The 18,238-nt window shown below is 42.7% G+C and overlaps 1 protein-coding gene across 1 annotated transcript in view; it reads right to left on the minus strand.

Annotated features, from left to right (window-relative positions):
• Positions 1-1,049: 1,049 nt before the first annotated feature.
• B9D2 (B9 domain containing 2) overlaps positions 1,050-18,238 on the minus strand; it is a 108,633-nt gene continuing 91,444 nt past the window's right edge. Inside the window, exon 4 of the mRNA XM_086938627.1 lies at positions 1,050-9,051. Coding sequence (XP_086794753.1) covers positions 8,738-9,051 — 314 coding nt within the window. The 3' untranslated portion in view covers positions 1,050-8,737. The remainder of the gene's footprint in view (positions 9,052-18,238) is intronic.

Here is an 18,238-nt window from a genome sequence, read left to right on the forward strand (position 1 = left end):
AGGCACTCCATTGGTTGCCTGTTAAAGAGAGGGCCTTGTTTAAGTTGGGTTGCATGGTTTTTCACTCACGGGGGGGGGCTCGGCTCCCGCCTTCATTTCTTCCATGATCAGGGAGTATACCCCCACCCAAGAGCTTCGCTCTTCTTCCCAGTCTTTGTTGGTGGTCCCCCGATTTAAGCGCAAGAAGTGGGGTGGGGCGAACTTTTCTACGTTGGCACCCACCTTTTGGAACTCTTTACCGGACCACCTAAGACTGGCAACACATTATCTTCCTTTTCGGAAAGACCTCAAAACCTTTCTTTTTAAACAGGCCTTTCCTTTGTGATATGCTCTCACTACTCCCTAGGTCCACCAGTCCTTGGTACGGTGGTCACTCTCCCCCATTGGTACCCTGCCCTCCATAGCGCCAAGAAACCGCTGGTGAATGCTGCGCTTAATAAATATTTTAAATTCAAATTCAACAGAAAAGTGAAGTATGACAAAGTTACCTTAATGGGGTCTCTGCTATTTTCAGTTAATACGATGGTCCCAATTACCGACTTTATTTGCACAGATTTACCAAATGCTGCGACTTGAACACGTGTCAAAAAAGGTTAAAACAGGCGCCCGATTCACAAAGGTAACTTGCATGTAGTGCAGAGTCTTCACCACTAAGGTTGCAAGGCAGTATTTATTGCCCTTTTGGTCTCTTTAGTGAATCCGCCCACTGTATTGTTTTTTTACTAATCTTCACTCACTTCTTTTTCCAGATAGTTCCCTTAACATTTATGTCCTGATGAGAAATGGTTATTCCTTGCTAAGTCAAAGCATCATCGAAAAACATAACAAACATACCAACATGATGCAGTGATCAGGCATATGGAATATTTCTGAGAACTCTGTTGGTTCTTATGAGAAACACAAGAATTTGTTTAAAATATTCTTTTCTTCTTATATTGTTCTGTGGTTAGTAGCGACGCTATGCACTTGATTTGATTTAATTTACTGTTTGTGAAATGTTTTTATATGTTACCTCCCATGTTTGTGTATGATACATTTTTTTAAAATCATTTTATTGGGCTTGAATATGAGCATATGGCAACAGCATTAATTGCGGTTGGCTATTTGCCCATCTAAATTATTTTTAATAGTTTAAGCGATACATATGCGGGCTATTCTTTCAATTTAGCGTTAACACCCAGGCCTCATAGGTTTATGGGTAGTTCTTGGAGATACCCTTCTAGGAGAGCAGGTCACTACAGGATTTCAAGAGGCAGACAAAGGGAGGTCTATTGACTGGTGACCAGAGGTCTTGAAGATGACATGACAGACTTCCTATTGGGTGTCACCCTTCCAGGAGGTGGGGATTTGGACATGGGTGTTAACAATCTTAGTGTGGAAAATTAACCCATTGTCACAGATTTACCGCCAGTGAGTACAGATGCAGGGAGCTTAGTACTTGCTTTCTTAAGAGTATGAGAACCATGGTGTAATCTGTGAAAATCCTCACCACTCGGAATATCACCACTTTTAGCAACGCACAGACTCTTCATCTTTAGAATATCCCCAAATACGAGTCTGGATCGGGAGAATTTCAACAGCAGGGCTCCGGCACACCTGTGGGTGTTTTGGCTGCACATTCACTCCATACTGCCACAGAAGTGTCAGAACGGTGCAGCTTGTAAGCACCACACCTGTGCATGGATTTCCGCGTCTTGTCTCTTTTGCTTTCTACATCATCCGACGAGGAACAAATGCTGGTAACAGAGTGCCAGTCTCTAACTTGGGACCTATTTAAATGCCAAAGAGAGCCCTCCGAAGAACTGGGAGGTTGGAGGCAGGGAGCAATCTTCAGTTGGAGTATCCACCAGAAAGATAGATACAAAAGGTAAGTAACTTGTTCTTCTGATGGATACTTCTAACCACATATTCCTTCCCTTTAGAATATATACCAAAGCTGGCCTTTCCAAAGGTGGAAAGACTTGTGAGTGCACTCAGACCAAAATGTCGTGCAGGACTGAGGGAGCAAATAGGCTTCTTTCAGGACCTGTCTGACAAGGTAGCACTGCTTTGTTAGCATATGTATTGACACCAATAATGCAGCCTGGCAATGTCAAGAACAGGCACCACTCATGACAATACTGTTGTAACAGCCTTGCTGGGATGGGCTGAAAAACCCTTGTGGCACTGTTTTTTGGCCAGTGTCTAGCATATGTTGATACAAAGGACTAATCAACTCTGCAGAGTCCTCTGCCCGACAGCATTCCTTACTTTGCTCCAAAAAATCTTCCACTCAAAGGGACTAAGGTCCAACCAGTGGAGTCTCTCTTCTTTTTTCGAGGGTTGATGTGCAGCAAAGAATGCTTTTAGAGTAACTGACTGCCCATTGTGGAAGGAAGTTACAACCATAGGTAAAAAGGCTGCCAGAGCCCTTAGCACTACTTGGTCTGGGAAGAAGATGGAGTACGGTGGCTGCGCTGAAAGGGCTTGCAGTTTGCTTGCGCGAAGGCTGACATAATTGCAAGGGGAAAAACCTGTTCTAGAGATGCAACAAGCCACTATGTATAGGTTTGAAAGAAGTACACATAAGATCAAGATCAAGTTAAGGTTCCAGTTGGGCACCACAAACCGTTTAGGAGGCATGTGTGTCAAACCATTAAAGAACAGCATCACAACTGGTGAATACAGCAAGGACAGTTGGTCTGGCAAACATAGAAAACCAAGACGACCAATAAATAACTTTTTACATAGTCCAATGTAAGGCCTCTCTGTGCTAGAAACAGACAAACAGGAGAACATCTGACAGTTTTGATTGTAAAGGGTCAGTGTCCCAGGCACCACACTAAGGGCCAGATGTGGTATCCAAATACCGCTTTTCGGCCGTTACGACCGGTATTTGGATACGGAGATGTAGGGCCACCTAAAATACAGAATCGGTAAAATTACCGAATCTGTATTTTGCGATGTAGGTAGCACTGTAATCAGTGCTACAGGGCTTTAAATATTCGTTATTTACCACCAACTAGAAGTTGGTGATAAATAATGAAAAGCCTTGAAAAAGCATTTTTTTTGCTTTTCAAAACGCTGCCATGTTGCAGACATATATGCCCTTAGGGCATGTATGTCTGCAACATGTACACCCATACACGATTGAGGGGTGCACAGGTGTCAAAGTGACACCCTGCCACCCTTCAATGTTTCCCCCCAATTACCAAATCGGTATTTACCGATTCGGTAATTGACATTCATTCCTATGGGCCTACAGGCCCATAGGAATGAATGGCAATTACCGAATCGGTAAATACCGATTCGGTAATTACCGAATCTTACCGATTCGGTAATTGAAAAAGAGAAATCACCTACATCCCATTTACCTACTCTTAAATAACGAATCGGTATGATTCGGTATTTAAGAGTAGGTAAATCGAGATTACCTACATCTGGCCCCAGGTGGTGAATTTATCCTAGCACCCAGCATACACAGTTTTTGTGGAATTATATCTGACAACAAAGATGACAACTGCAACCTCAGATGGCAATTCAAACAGTCAGCTCTTGCAATTCATCTTCCAAGTATGGCCATGCAAGTTCTGGAGATCTGAATGAAAGACCTTGCACTATTGCTGAGGCAGGAGGGGAAATGTGAGTGATAGTTTGATCGCAGCCAGAAGCTCATGCTCAGGAGTTCCTGATACCATACTGTCCTGGCCCAATCTAGGACAATTAGGATCATTTTGGCACAGTCATTCCTGAACTTCTGAAGATCTCAGGACAGGAAAGAGGGTGGCAGGAAGGCTTTCAGGAGTCTTTTTCCATTTAATCTGCAATGCATCTCTTAGAGAGTACTTTTGCAGAAACTCCAGCACGCAAAATGGTTGACAATGCGCATTCTCAGTGGTGATGAATATCTTAGCAGGGCTCTCCTTAATAATCAAATACACACTGTGCCACCTTGGGATGCAGCACCACTCATGATCTGCCAGGCGATGTCTACTCAAATCTGTCTCTTGCATTCTGAGAGTCTGCCAGTTGGGAGGTGACTTGAAAGATGTTCTGCTACTCCAGAGAAACAAAAGCCCTTGCCACAAGGCCCGGAGCCGCTCCGCCAAGCTTGTTGGAGTACCACCTGCAGCAGTTTCCCCTTGATGGACCACAGGAAAGCTTTCAGGGCCAAATGAATGGTCTGCAGCTCAAGAAGGTTGAGGGGGAAGGTCTCTTCACTGATACCAGTGGCCTCTGATCTTCTCCTTCGCAAGATAACCCCCACCTGTCAACAGTCAGCTCTTGCAGGGGAAGGGAGAGCAGTCTGCCGCAGGACAAATTAGAACTGGACTGTTACCAATGCATATCTTGGGCTGTCTTTTCAAGACCCGGAGTGGTAAGTAAGGCGGCCTTGATGCTTGGACACTGGGATTTTAGGTTTCATTGCAGAACTAGCATGCGCCACCTCATGCTGTTGACAAGATAGATGCAGAAGGCTATAAACCCAAGAAGCCCCACACCTGGATCCAAAACGGATCACAAAATATCTGGATAATAGCACAAATGACCCACACTCACTGTGATGGGGGAACAGACTTGAATTGAACCATGTCCAGAATTGCTCCAATTGATTTAAAGCCTCTAATGGAACCAGATGGAACTTCTGGTCACTTATGGTGAAACCTTATGATGTTATGAGTTTGGTCGTGTCCAGAGGTGATGTATGACTGACTGTGGCAAGCCCCTTGCCAGCAGCCAGTCGTCAAAGTATAGGAATAGGGAAACCTCCTACCTACACATGAACACCCGAGGTGGGGCCAAAGATGAACACAGCATATTTCCCTGGCACACATTGAATCACAAGTTATGCCTGTGTAACTACAGGACAGATATAAGAAAATTCATATCCTGGAAGTCGAAGTACAGCATTAACAGTTGACCGGATCTAAGCCAATGTGTGCGCTATGAATTTGGTCTTCTGCAGGAAGGCGTTCAGGCACCTGTAGTCCACGGTGGACTTGAGGATTCCGACTTTTTCAGAACAAGGAAGCAGCATGAATAACAAACCTTGCATCTCTCAGTGTGGTATCCTTTCAATGGCACCCTTGGGGGTAAGTGGTATACCTCCTACAGCTGGATAGAAAGATGCTCATCCGAAACACATTTTGACACAGGAAGAATGTGCAAGTGGGAATAAAGGCAGGGTGAAGCCCTTTCGGACAACCAGTAGGACCAATGTCAGATGTGACGGATCACCAACCAGAGAAGAAATACTGAACACTGCCTCCCATTGGTTGGGTGTGAACCACAGTGGGCAAACTAACATGGCCTAGTGACTGCTGTAGCAGGGAAAAAGAAGTTGGAAGGCTGAGCCTCTGCTGGCCGGTGCAATGACTGCTGGTGAGGCATCATTGGTCTCAAAAGGACTGAGATGTCTGTGGAATCACTAGCTGGAAGGTTACCATTGCCTCTAAGCTAACTACTAGAGTAGCTACTCTCTTTGGAACCAGAGTGTGGAAATGAGGGCAGGTTCCAATTTGCCTTTTCATGCTTGTATTTGTACTTGGACTTCAATTTACCCTAAGATTATGAGCCGTCATGGGAACTTTCTCATGAACTGGCCTGGGCCTGACTTGGGAGCAGGAATTTTATGAAGACCACAATGGCTTTTCATGCTTTGTGATGTACATGTTTGCCTCCCAGTTTTGAATTGCCTTTAGTTGCATTGCACACCTCGGGGTGATCCATGACAGAAATATGCTCTCAGTAGTCTGGGAATGCCTTAAAGACTGTTGTTTTGGGAGGAGAAATGTTTCCATAGCACATCCAGTAAGAAAAGAACTAAAATCAGTACGCCAGGGTGGCTTATTTATGCTGCATGCTAACTGGCAGAAATACTGCTGTAGAAATTCTTTGGATACAATGTGATCCCTGGGGTTGCTCTAAAGGTGAGCAATCTGCACTGGGAGGTATCCATCAGAAGCCCGATTTACTAGCAGCCTTTGGAACCAGACTTACAGTCTGAGATATAAGTAGATCACGGTCTGGCTGATGCCTTATCTGGGAGGGACAGAAAGCCTTAGCTGCGCTCATTCTTTTCTGCAGGGAAGTTCACTGAGGTTAGCGATACCTGCACCATGGTAGGTGAAAGCTATACCAGTGTTGGTGGGAGGTGCATTACCATAGAAGGAGAAGAGACTGCAATGACATTTTCACTATTCACATTCAAGAGAAATGAAGAAAGAGTACAAGTTCAGCCTGGAGGGCAGCAAAGAGATAGAGTCTGCAGTGGGGTCTAATGGGACACCTGGGAGAGACGGGTGCTTTAACCTGCTGCTCGCAGTTATAAGTGTGAAACTAGTAACTTGTCCACCATGAGATCCACTTTTCCTAAGTGGTGGGGGAGTGAAAGGTGATAGGAAGACAACTAGAGATGAATCCTCAGAAGACTGAGTCTGGAGGAGATGGACCACTAGTACCAGAGACCATGAGCCCAGGTCCTAGGATTGCTCCAAAGAGGTGAATTGCAAGATCTGCTTTTCCAAAACGTGGATCAGCATAGACGGTACCATTATTATGTACTCTTGGGTCTGATGTACCAATAGTGTTGAGATTGCCACTCAACAAGTCTGCTGTTGTGGCTGACTGAACGGAGAGTTTGACACACAATATAGTGCCTGTGCTTCTTTTTGGAACTATATTTGGGGAGGTCAGGAGGCAAGGGGCATGCGGAGCGCAGGAGGTGGACTGGAGGTGATAAACCTCTTTGATCAGGTCAGAACTGAAACAATGACTGCAGAAATTTGCACCAGGTAAAGAAGTGAAACTTGGTATGCCAGCAGGCATCCAGGCAGGAATATATGCTGGATATGTTGGTGCAACAAGCACAAAGCACTACACTCTGAGAAAAAGGTTTAATCTTGTAGTGCAAATGCGCTTGGGACCTCCAAGCCCAGACAAGAGGCTGGGATCCACTGACCATGCAGAGGAATCTCTCAGGAATAAAAGGATTTGGTCTTTGGTGGGCTGTTGGCTCCTGGACCTTCACTAGATCTAGCTGAAACAGACATACTGTTACCTTAGGATAAAAGACGTTCATATCATTCAGTGCTTCCACCTTGCTAGTGGGAGAAGGAGATGGTCCAGGGCAGACTGACTTACTAATCACTGGTAGGAAGGGTGAGAGAAACTATGTCTAGAGGCATAGGCACTAAGATTTATCCACACTTAAGCTGCACACAAGTCAAGCTACTCTGGAGGGACATCATACTGGTGGTAGCACACACAATGCAGGCATTGAATTGTCTTCAAACAAGAGATGCAGCTCTTGATTACTGTTATGCATGCCTTAAAGCTGTGGTGTTACGGAACAAAAGATCCAAAACTGTATGGGAAAGGGGCCCAATGCAGGGGGGAGGAAGGGGTGGCTGGAATAAACTGCTGAGCAAAAAAGAATTATAAACTTCAGCGGAAAAACAACCTGGCAAAAGCTGGCATATGCCCATGAAAAAGGGATGTGCCGCATATGGTACATGTGTGTGTAATGAGACTCACCGCTATTTGGAGAGTACCCAAAATGTTGAGAATGTGAAACAGGTAGGCAATAGGAGTAAGGCTATTTTTTCCATACTGAATGCTGTAGCATGATCGTCGCTGACCTATTTTCAAATATTGTTTTCAAGGTCTGAATTTTGCACTTGTCACACCCCAGCCTTTAGAATCAGATGGAGTTCCAAGAATATCCTTTATCTCGTGTGCATTTCGCTTGGTTTAGAAAACCAAATCTATCAGTGTGTAACGTCAAGTTTCACTATTTTCAGTAGTGCTTACGCTGAATGTGTAGGAAGTTCTTACACAGTAGCCAAAGTTACTTTCTGAATTTCTTTTAGCAGCGCAATCAAGTAGTGAACCATGTTGTACTACCAATCTACAGTTTTATTATGACACCTTAGTTGTCGAAAAATTGGAGAAAGGAGGGTGGTCACCATGACGTCTATGCAATACCTTACTTAGTTTCTTTGCAGGTGGGTGCTGAGTCAAACAACTAAAGTATGTACTTTATCTGCTAAATTAATTAAGAGTTCTGGGCTCCTCAATGAATTAGGCTGATTGTCCAACTGTTCTCACTCATATATTTATAACACTATAAGTTTAAAATAGGGAATTCCTCAGAAAAGGGACAGGTATACCTTTTCAATAATCTTCTGTAAAAGTCGCTAGACAACCTAGGGACCTGGGAGAAAGCAGAACCCATTAGGCTGCTACTTATTTTTTTTTGTTTGAACAGCTACTGGAGAGACTTAATTATAGCAGAAATCTAGTTACAGGGTATAGCGCAAGGCTGAATTATGGAAAAAGTCCACTGTAAAACGTTCAGTCATACAGGTTAGCTTGGCAACAGATCTACAAGATCAACTTTCAGTGTCAGGGCAGGCTATCCATGTTAGATACTTGGCTTGTGAATAAGCACTCACTAGAGGGAACTTTGTAGTGATATTTCCCCTCCCCCTTAAGGCTTTCGGAGACAGATGCTTTTTAAAGTTCATAAACATGATGTGGCCCCCTTATTGAGTAAGTTGTGGGATGATAAAAACTGCAGCAGTAGCTGGTAAGAGACAACAAACCTAGAAGTATGCAGAAGCTGCACTTCCTCTCATGCCCACTTCATATTCTCCTGATTGACAGGAATTGTGTGTTAGAGAATAATTTGGCCTCTTGATAAGAGCCAAGTTGGCATATAGTTGAGCCTTCACAGCGTAAGCATGATATCTTGTCTTTAGCATTCCACTCCATATCGATCAAAATTGCGCAGAATGACGCCTAGCTGGAGGTGCACCTTGCCCATAGCAGTGGTTTGCAGCCGGAAACGGTCAGCCCCACTGTAGATCAGGTCACTTGTTTTGAGTTGAGGTCCACCTCCCACAAAGAGCTGAGAGATCTGTTCCTGCCAGGAGCCCAGCGGACGCCAGGTCACACACTCCACATCATGGCAGCCGGGGCTGGAGGGCACATGGCAGAAGCCATAGCCGTACAGTTCATTTCTGCCGAAAGAATCCTGGTGCCACACCTGCAGATGGAGCTTCGGCCACCCTGTAAGATAAAATGGAGAAAAAAATCATTTTTTAAATAAGAACATATTCTTGAATGCAACTACTAAGAATGTTTTTCTTAACAATCAGTCATTTGGAGCACTGCCACTTACTGGTAACAAAATACTAACTGCAGCTCCTTCAAATAGTTGTATTATTTATTTATATTCAAAATATCAGACTTTATATGTTTTCCACACCTACAAATGACAAATCTGACAACACTTTTCACAAACTTATTCAACAAATTGGTTCTTCTTCAGGGTAAAACGGTCTGTGCTACAAGGGTTTGCTTAAAGTCCTAATTCACTTTTTTGCACATAGTAGAAATGCCCATCCACCTAAATAGTCATATCATATTGTGGACGACTGAAATAAGCTTGATCACACAAACCGTCCTACGATATTAGCGCTTGAGGTAGACTTCACAATTTTTAAGTTGTCCTTTTAACATTAAGTTTTTGATTCCTACAGTTTGAATTGTTAATAAAACTTAAGATGCAAGTGGGTATGATGGTCCAATATAAAAGAACCTAGTCAGGCAGACAGTGGACCACTCCCATTTGAGTTGGCAATGATTTGGCAGTTTTACGTGAAAAAATATGCATAATTGAGTCTGATATTTAGAAGAAAAGAAAACTATAAAGCTATAATTAAAGGTGCTTCATAGTCAGTTGGTGCATATTTGAGAATGCCCCCTTAGCACTGAAGGCTTTACCAACCAAAACCCTAAAAAGCTAAGAATGGTCATCCAAAACATAAACTATATGAATTATTAATCTATTACATATTTGGCTGCAGCTTGTTCACATTCCTATGAAACCACATTTCTTAGGGATGATGTCATACCTGTGAATTACTTTCCATAATTCGGAGCAATGATACAAGTCTGGTCAATTACGGATTCTATTCAATTGGAGCCTTACTGTTTCAGATAGTATTTCCTCCAGATATTTAATCTCTAAACAGGACAGTGCCTCAAGCCGAACCGATTTTAACTACTACCCTTTCTTTAAGCTGCACCCTCTTCATGACTGGTAAAAAATCTGAAAATCCTAATAGCAAGCAGGATGTGTTGACAGATACATCTTGAAGACAGCAGCTTTATCATCTTCCCACTTAGCGAGATAGAATGAGCTGATTAGTAAAGAACATTCTTGCAATAAAAATATCTTTTTTACGACAATACATTTTTCTTCTCTTTGTAATGCGTATAAAAGTCATTACCCAATTACTTTTAACAATAGTTTTGTATTGGATTTAAAAAAAAAAAAAAAAAAATCACGAAAACTGCAAATCACACTTGACATCAAGGCATGCAAACGAAATAGGCCAATCTACATTAGGGTCGCTCTGTGATGTATCCCCTAGGATAGTGAGAAATTGAGCAAAATGGCATATTTGCTCTTAGGAAACTGAGCTATGACAACCTGTGACTTTCTCAACTGTGGGACTGACCAGAAACAGCTCAGCGGTCAACAGATGCTCCAAGAACTGGTCTAACAGGTCACAGCTTTTGATAACGAAAAGGTGCTGCAATGTTTTGGTTGAAATACAAGTGCTTACAGATGTAGTGGAGGTGATTCCAGTGCTGGTGGGGGAATGAGGTTAGTTGAGAGAGAGAGGTAGTGCTTGTTGCAACACCCACAATGCCTGTGACGCAGAGTTTCAAATATGTTGTAGTGACCAACTAGTCAAAGTCTGCCATTGTGTGGGGAACAAGAGGCCTGAAATCTGATTAACGGCCACTGGGCAGTTGGGAGAAGGGGCATTGACACAGAGTGGCTCTGCTGTACGAATGAAGGCCTACCAACCACATCAAAGAATGCCATGGTCACAGTGCAAATCACATCAAGACCAATAACCTGTCCCTAGAATGGGAGAGTCACCTTGGCACACTGCAACAGCACTACAAACTGAATTCAAAGCATAGGTCTACAGAATGGCGATAAGCTGCATCTGAGTTGTGAGGCCAACTGTTTTGGCATTTCTAAATAGTGTACATATTTTCCTTAAATTAAGTCGGTCTGCTTTGTGCCATAGCTACAAGGGGTTGAGCTCAGGTTTAAATTACTGAAAACATTGACTAGGCCAAACAAGATAGTCCACCACAAATATTAGTCACCAACACCTACAACATCTAATAATTCACTTTATCACAGCAAGCCAGTATCACACTGCTCGGTTCTTTGTCTTGAGATACAGAGAAAGACCTGCATTAAGAAATATATTATTAATGTTTGATCTGGGTATATTCATGGTCACAGGGGAGAAGCCTGCTAAGCAATTAATATGCATACGGTTAGCTACAGGGACATTTATGACAGCAAACTGTGCTGCTGTGTGAAGAAGCAGCTGAGGTAGTAAAGAAAAATTATAACTGCAGGATGCCTTCTGTCATTTATTTTACGTTGTTGGGATGTGACTATGGGATAATTTGTTTATTTGAAGCCACCACAAAGACATTTTAACATTGATTTAGGCCATTTATGTGGGCCTTTGTTTATCTAGAAGGAATGTGGGACTATGTTCCTGCCGGGCATGCGTGAGAATAGCACCATGAACTTTACAGTTTGTGCTATGTGTGTATTCTGTAGGCATCCAGGTGGACAGTGATCTTTGTTGTCACAATCCTGATACTAGAGTTTTTCAAAGCAAAATTCAATTACATCCTCAGTGAAGGAGGATGACGTCATGGAGCTGCTTCTTATGCTGGACTAAGACACTGCTCTGAGTTCAGCTGCAAACCTGCTAGCCATGACATACCAAAATGCAGTGTGAACAGGGAGATGAAGCCACATGAAGTGAGCCAGGCTCCCAAAATGGAAGTGATATATGTCAAGCGACCTCAGTCACCTAGGCAAATTAAGTGGCATACCATGGGTAGAGTTGGTCACAGCAGGAGCATCCAGCAGAGAAACGAGCTTCACCGTTGGACCTACATTTATACTATACAAACCCAGAGGATGCCAAAGTGCAGCTAAATCTAGTGCTCCCAGATTTCTACGGAAAAGCAAATATTCGCTACCAGGGTGTTTTATCAGTTAACCTGTTTTAACTTACAACTGGAAACCCTAATCAATGGGTTTCCTAAAGCCTTTCCACCTCCCTAATCTGTTGTTACTCACTGGCTGGTAGAACTTGTCTTGTATGGTGACAAACATATGAATTTCTACAAGAGGCAAGATTAAAAGTAGCAATTACCGGATGTTTGGACCGCTTCTTATCCCCACACCACCAGTCTCTTGGAATGCAAGATCAAAAGGGGTTTACTACAGATTGGTTAGGATAATAAAATATTAATCTGAGTAAGATATAAAGTGTCAGAGATGCTCATAGTTTTCTAGATATTAAACAACTGTTTTGGTCGCTCCCTATGTTGAAACAATTTTGGATAGTGCAGTAAACCTTATTTTGTAAAAGGCAATTCCTATTTACCGCTCGCTGGTGCTGTTTATGCAAATATATATTATACACATATACATACACACAGACAGTTTTTTTTGTTTTTTTAAAGTCCGTGGTTGCTAAAAAGTGTATCACCATAAGCAGGACAACTCACTGACCCAACTGCACTATATGAGATATAGCCATTTATTTCCCTTTAATCTTTAATGTTTTTGAAGTACTAAGTTATACATCTGTAGACAGCCCAATGATGCACGTAGTACAGAAGAGAAGTCCAAAGTCTTGTGTAAATTGCCAATCTATTAGGATGTCATTTGAGATTTCTGCTCCAGGCAAAAAAATGTATACTTGTTAAACTAAAGGAATTTATATTTGCATTTGTCCCTTACTATAAGTGCTTGGCAACTGTGTGTAAATATGGATTATAGAATCCGCAAGAACAATCCAGTGTTAATGGTTCCGTCCATTTGTCAGTCGGATTTTGTTGTTTTGCTAATAACCTTAACACTGTTGATCTATTCATCACAAAACATTCTCAAAAAAATGAAGTGTCCACTTAAAGTTTCTCCTGGAATGATATGGACTAGTCAAGGAGTGCTGGAAGAAGTGATTTTATTTTGAGGGAATCCCAGTAGGGCCACAGATTGCAATTACAAAACAAGCATTTGCAATGCAATAGGTCTCGCAGCATTAAGTTTCAAGTTTCAAGTTTATTTATTGTATTTGATTTGGATCTCTACTGAGAACCACAAATATTAAATACACAATATTCAAATTTACACACTTTTGTTAAAAAATTTCATTCTAATATAAGTTTAAAAATGGTTTTAAAAATTTGTAAAAATTGTGAATACAAATTCGCTTGGCGGAACTCTACATAAAATAATCAATTCCTGTACTGAGTTAATTCTACATTGTGAATAAACTGGTCGTAAAAATCTTTTCCTTGCTTCTACCACTAACGCATTTGTGCAAATAGATAATAGATGTTCCAAGTCCTGCTCCTAACTATTACATAAATTACAAATAGGGTTTTCTTTTGAATACCACCTAGATGTGATAGTTATTACAGGAAGTATTCCGAATCGGAGTAAAACAATCGATCTCCTGACCCCGTGGTACAGGTTAAAGTTTATATATTGTTGAGGTTTCTTATACTCTATAATTTCAGAGATATTTTTATATAATGACAGTTTAAGACAATGTTGAGAATCGAGGTCAAAACTTAGTCTTGTAGTAAAGTGCTTTAGAAAGAGTTTCAACTGGGCAGGAGACCAAGACAGTAACAGCTCGATGTTAACCTTTGATAGCTTAAAAGCAGATAGGACATTTTTAGAAAATACATAGTTCGAAGGTTCACGTTCGAATGTCTCCGTTTTTAACAGGTATCGAAGCGTTCCTTCTTCAGCATGTAGGAGATTATATGCCCACCTGATGATATTTGCGATTCCTCGGGCATAGGAGCTAGTCAGTGACAGCTCGAGGCGGAGCGCTTGCACTGGAACCGATTGATATAACTTCATAATTTTTCGCAGGATCTTCCCTTCTTTTAAGTCTAGAAAGGACCATTGGCTAATTGGTATGTGCTCGAGTGCGTACGACAGTACTGGTGGAATTTTGGCACTGTATACCTTAAGCATTGCAGAGAGATGTCTTTGTCCAGATGCAGCGTATAGCCGTAACAGTGCTCCCACATGGACATCGGATTTCCGGGTTAAATGCAAAGTATGGGACTTCTTTTGTAAGGACTTGGTAAATATTCTTCCTAAGTAAGTGTATTCTTTTACCACTTCCACAGTGACCAGATAAATTTAGTACTCTTTTTTCTTCCAGAGAACGGTACTATTTTAGTTTTCGAGATGTTTAGTATTAAATAATTTTCCTCTGTATAATTGTGGAGGGCCTCAAGGCTTCTTTGCAAACCGAATGGAGTTTGATCTAAAATAATGACATCATCCGCATATAATAAAGTATGTATTTTATGAGAAGCAATTTTTGGTGGAAAATTACATATCTGTTGAAAACGTTGAGGCAAGTCACTGAGATAAAGGGAAAAGAGTAAAGGAGCGAGGAGACATCCTTGCCTAAGGCCATTTGGGGTCGGGATTGCACTAGTAAGTCCTTTTTCCATCCCCATTTGGACTTGGCACCAGCATTAAAGTTTGAGTTACTGGCATTGTAAATGACAATGCTTTGCATTAATTTTTTTTCTTTAATTTGCAATTGGTATATAAACATGGTTTGTGAATGGTTAGCAGTTGCTTATGCTAAGCAAAGTTGGCAGTAATATAGAGTGCTAGGCTTGCTTGTTATAAGCATGCTGATTTAAAGCACTCTGATAGCTGCGGGTAAAGTTTGCGCCATATGAAAGTGAAAACTAATAAATACATTTAAAAAAAACTACCTGTACCACGTCCACCTGACTATAAATAACGTGCAAAAAGAAAAGACCATTCACCATCTCCTTCTAGGAAAGGGGCTGCCAGGCCAAAGACAATAAAATCCATTAACACCCAGGCACAAAAGCAAATTAACTGTAATTGTTTTATTCAAAACGGACATGGCCTCCAGGGATATAGCAAACCAACTATCTACATATCAATCAGTACCCAAACACAAAACCATATACTGAATGTTTCACCTCCAACCATTGCCACAACCACCAATCAAGCCACAATGCCAACCATCTCCAACTAAGGGCGCAGCCGATAGCAAAGACATATTATTATTTAAGACAAAGTCTAGACAGATTGCGGTTTTATGAAAACATGGTTTTATCAACGATTATAGTCGCATGAACAACAAGAGATACCAGGCAGGTGTGCTACTTAAGGGGGATGAGGGCCGCCTTTTAAAAATCGATCATTCTCATCCCTGTGTCCAGCCCTTGTTTTGACTAATGGTGGATGGCAGCTGATTAATCATGATAGTGTGTCGCTCTTTTTTTACTTGTAGCCCAAGTGGAAGAGGATGCCAACTGGCTGGCATGATCGGAATCCCTCGCTTCCCCCAGACGGTACAATAACTCTTGTTACATCTGTTGGATGATACAAATTCAATGTAACATACAACCCAGCTTGACGTGGGTGTTCTCATCGATAAGTGGCATTTACACACTTGACTTAGTACTAATCAGCCATAGCAAATTTCTTGAACACAGCTGCAGATACTATTTCAACTCTTATGCACACCATCATTGTCCCAGTGCCACTGGCGATGCCCATAAGATATGTTGCATATCTTCCAGTCACAAAACACACACTACTGATTCTTACTGCCCAATGCTGAGTGGCGGTGTCATGGCTGAAGGTCCCACGTCGAGAGCAGTGGTCTGGCCAAGGGATGCAACACTAGGCAATGACTGTGAGGTGTATGTCTATTGCATTGCAAATGAATGTGTGATTCTGGGAAAATTCCTCACTCCCTCCCAGTTTTAGCTTCTTAAATGTTTTAATCCTTGCTAGAGAGGCCAGTTATTAGTGCATTATATTACAAAAAAATCCCTTGAATATGAAGGGAAGGGGAGGGCTCAGAATTGGTTGACTTTGTCACTCTCATTTGCTTGCCTATTCGTTAGCCGCGTGGTCTTTCCTTCCTCTACTTGTGTTTATCCCGCCCCTGGAGTATGGATGCATTACTGTGTTCTTCCACTGCTCTTTTTGAGGTGCTACTATTTTTGGGGGGATTAGGCACTTTACAACAGTGCTGGTGTTTTCCTATTCTTTTACCCTCCTCCCACCCCCGCCACGCCCAGTGTTCAGGTCTCTCATCTGTGTGCTTCTCAAAAGCTTACCCGCGTTGCCTTCTAGTCAATGAGCTTTCTCCCCTCCAGCTCCCTGTTTCCCTTTAACTCACGTATTTCTTTCACCCACCCATGTTGCTACCACCCTTCACACATCACTATTGTGCTACTGCTTTGCTCATGTTGTTTCCTCCACCCACTGCAAAAAAACACCACCTGCGCCATATGTCACTTCCGCCTCTACCTACGCCACCATGTTTTTCCCATCCACTTTAAGAAGAAAATATGCTTTAAAATTTGTTATTTCTAGTTCACAATCCAACTCTGATATAAGTACAAAGAAAAAAAAGTGGTTCATAAGTTTGTAGGAGCACAAATATGTGAGGTGTGAAAAGTTTTTGTTAATGTTTTCTTTAAAATTCTCTAGGCATGCCGTACCGCATTGGTATGCTGGGCCACATGGCTAAAACCATTGATAAATCCAATAGGTCCTAAAGGCGGGACCTATTGGTTTTGCCAATGCTTGTTTTTATGCCGCAACACTACTTAAGGTTAACTGAAAAGTTGCATGAAATGCACAGAAATTCGCTCATAACACATTTAACACAATGTGTTCCACTTGCGCTAAATGATGGGGGGAGGGAGTGCATTCGTTCCTCTGTCAGCATTACTTTTTAAATTGTGTCTTGGTTTGAGAACAAAGCAAGACCGAGATTTAAGTTCAGCCTACGGACTTGCTGTGAATAGGTCAGTGGCACAATTAAGTTGTTTGGTTGCCCCGATTCACTATAACTTCGTATGTCCCTGTCTCACTTTGCATTTATGTGTGCTCCAATAATGGCATGAGAAGAAAGACAGACCTGGGGAGTTGGTGCTGAAGCATACAGGGGAATGGGCAAGCCCAGTGATTAAACAAAATCTTATAAATAAACACTGAGCACGCACAAGTGCATAACCAACATTCTAAAGCACTGCAGTTTAAAAACACAAAGGTATTTGAGGCACCTTGCAGCAAATAGCAACCGCCGGGCCCTGCAAAAATCTAAAAAAATATATATTATATGACCACGAGGGATGGGGAAGCATAGCAACAGAGGAGCTGGTGGGTGGGAAGGATTAAATAAACATAAACCTGGGTTGGAGCAGGCAGGAAAACAAGGTTTGTGCAGAAAATGCCCCCGGAATCCCGCCGCGGCCGCACCGGAAGTCAGGCAAGGTCGCCTGTGACGGGGGCGGGGCCTGGTCCGGACCGGAAAAGGAGGCAGGCGAAGTCAATGCGTCTCGCGGCCCGGGGCTCCTGTGAGCGGTGGAGAGCCCCGGAGCCGCCAGCAGGAGGTTGCGCGACATTGGCCCGGTAAGTTCCAAAGGGCTGGGGGGACTTGGTGCACGTGTGTGTGTGTGTGTGTGTGTGTGTGTGTGTGTGTGTGTGTGTGTGTGGGTGTGTGTGTGTGTGTGTGTGTGTGTGTGTGTGTGTGTATGCGTGTGTATGTATGTGTGCGACGGTGGGCTTGGTGCACTTGTGTGTGTGTGTGCGCACGTGTGTGTATGTGTGGGGGGGTGTCTGTATGTATGTGCATGCGTGTGCCCTTGTGTGTGTGTTTCTGTGCATGCGTGTGTTGTATTGGAGCAGCGCGCATTGCAAGAAACTGGCAACAGCGCTCGTACTTGTGCGCGTGTCAGTTTGGAATCGCCTCCAAGCGATGCGCGCGGCCAGGAGTGTCTGTCTCTTGGGAAGCACACCCGCCGACAATAGGTTCTCGGCGAGAACGCGCTTCCGCGCGCTTAGCCGAGACCTGAAAGGGGGAAAAGACAGATTAACAGCAAACTATACACGAAGACAGAGGCCATAGTCTTCAGTTTACTTTATTATTGTTTGGTATAAATCCATTAATTGGTTTTGGGGCAAGTCATACCAAAATATACTTCTAAATTACTATACAGAGATAGAGCGAGGATGTTTATGTATCCAGCCTCCCATGAAGGCAGGGGTGTCCCTACATATCAGGCACCAATATCGTCTGGTCAGAAACTTTACAAT

The sequence above is a fragment of the Lissotriton vulgaris genome, chromosome 9 (genome assembly GCF_964263255.1).
Source record: "Lissotriton vulgaris chromosome 9, aLisVul1.2, whole genome shotgun sequence".
In the NCBI taxonomy this organism is placed as follows: Eukaryota; Metazoa; Chordata; class Amphibia; order Caudata; family Salamandridae; genus Lissotriton; species Lissotriton vulgaris.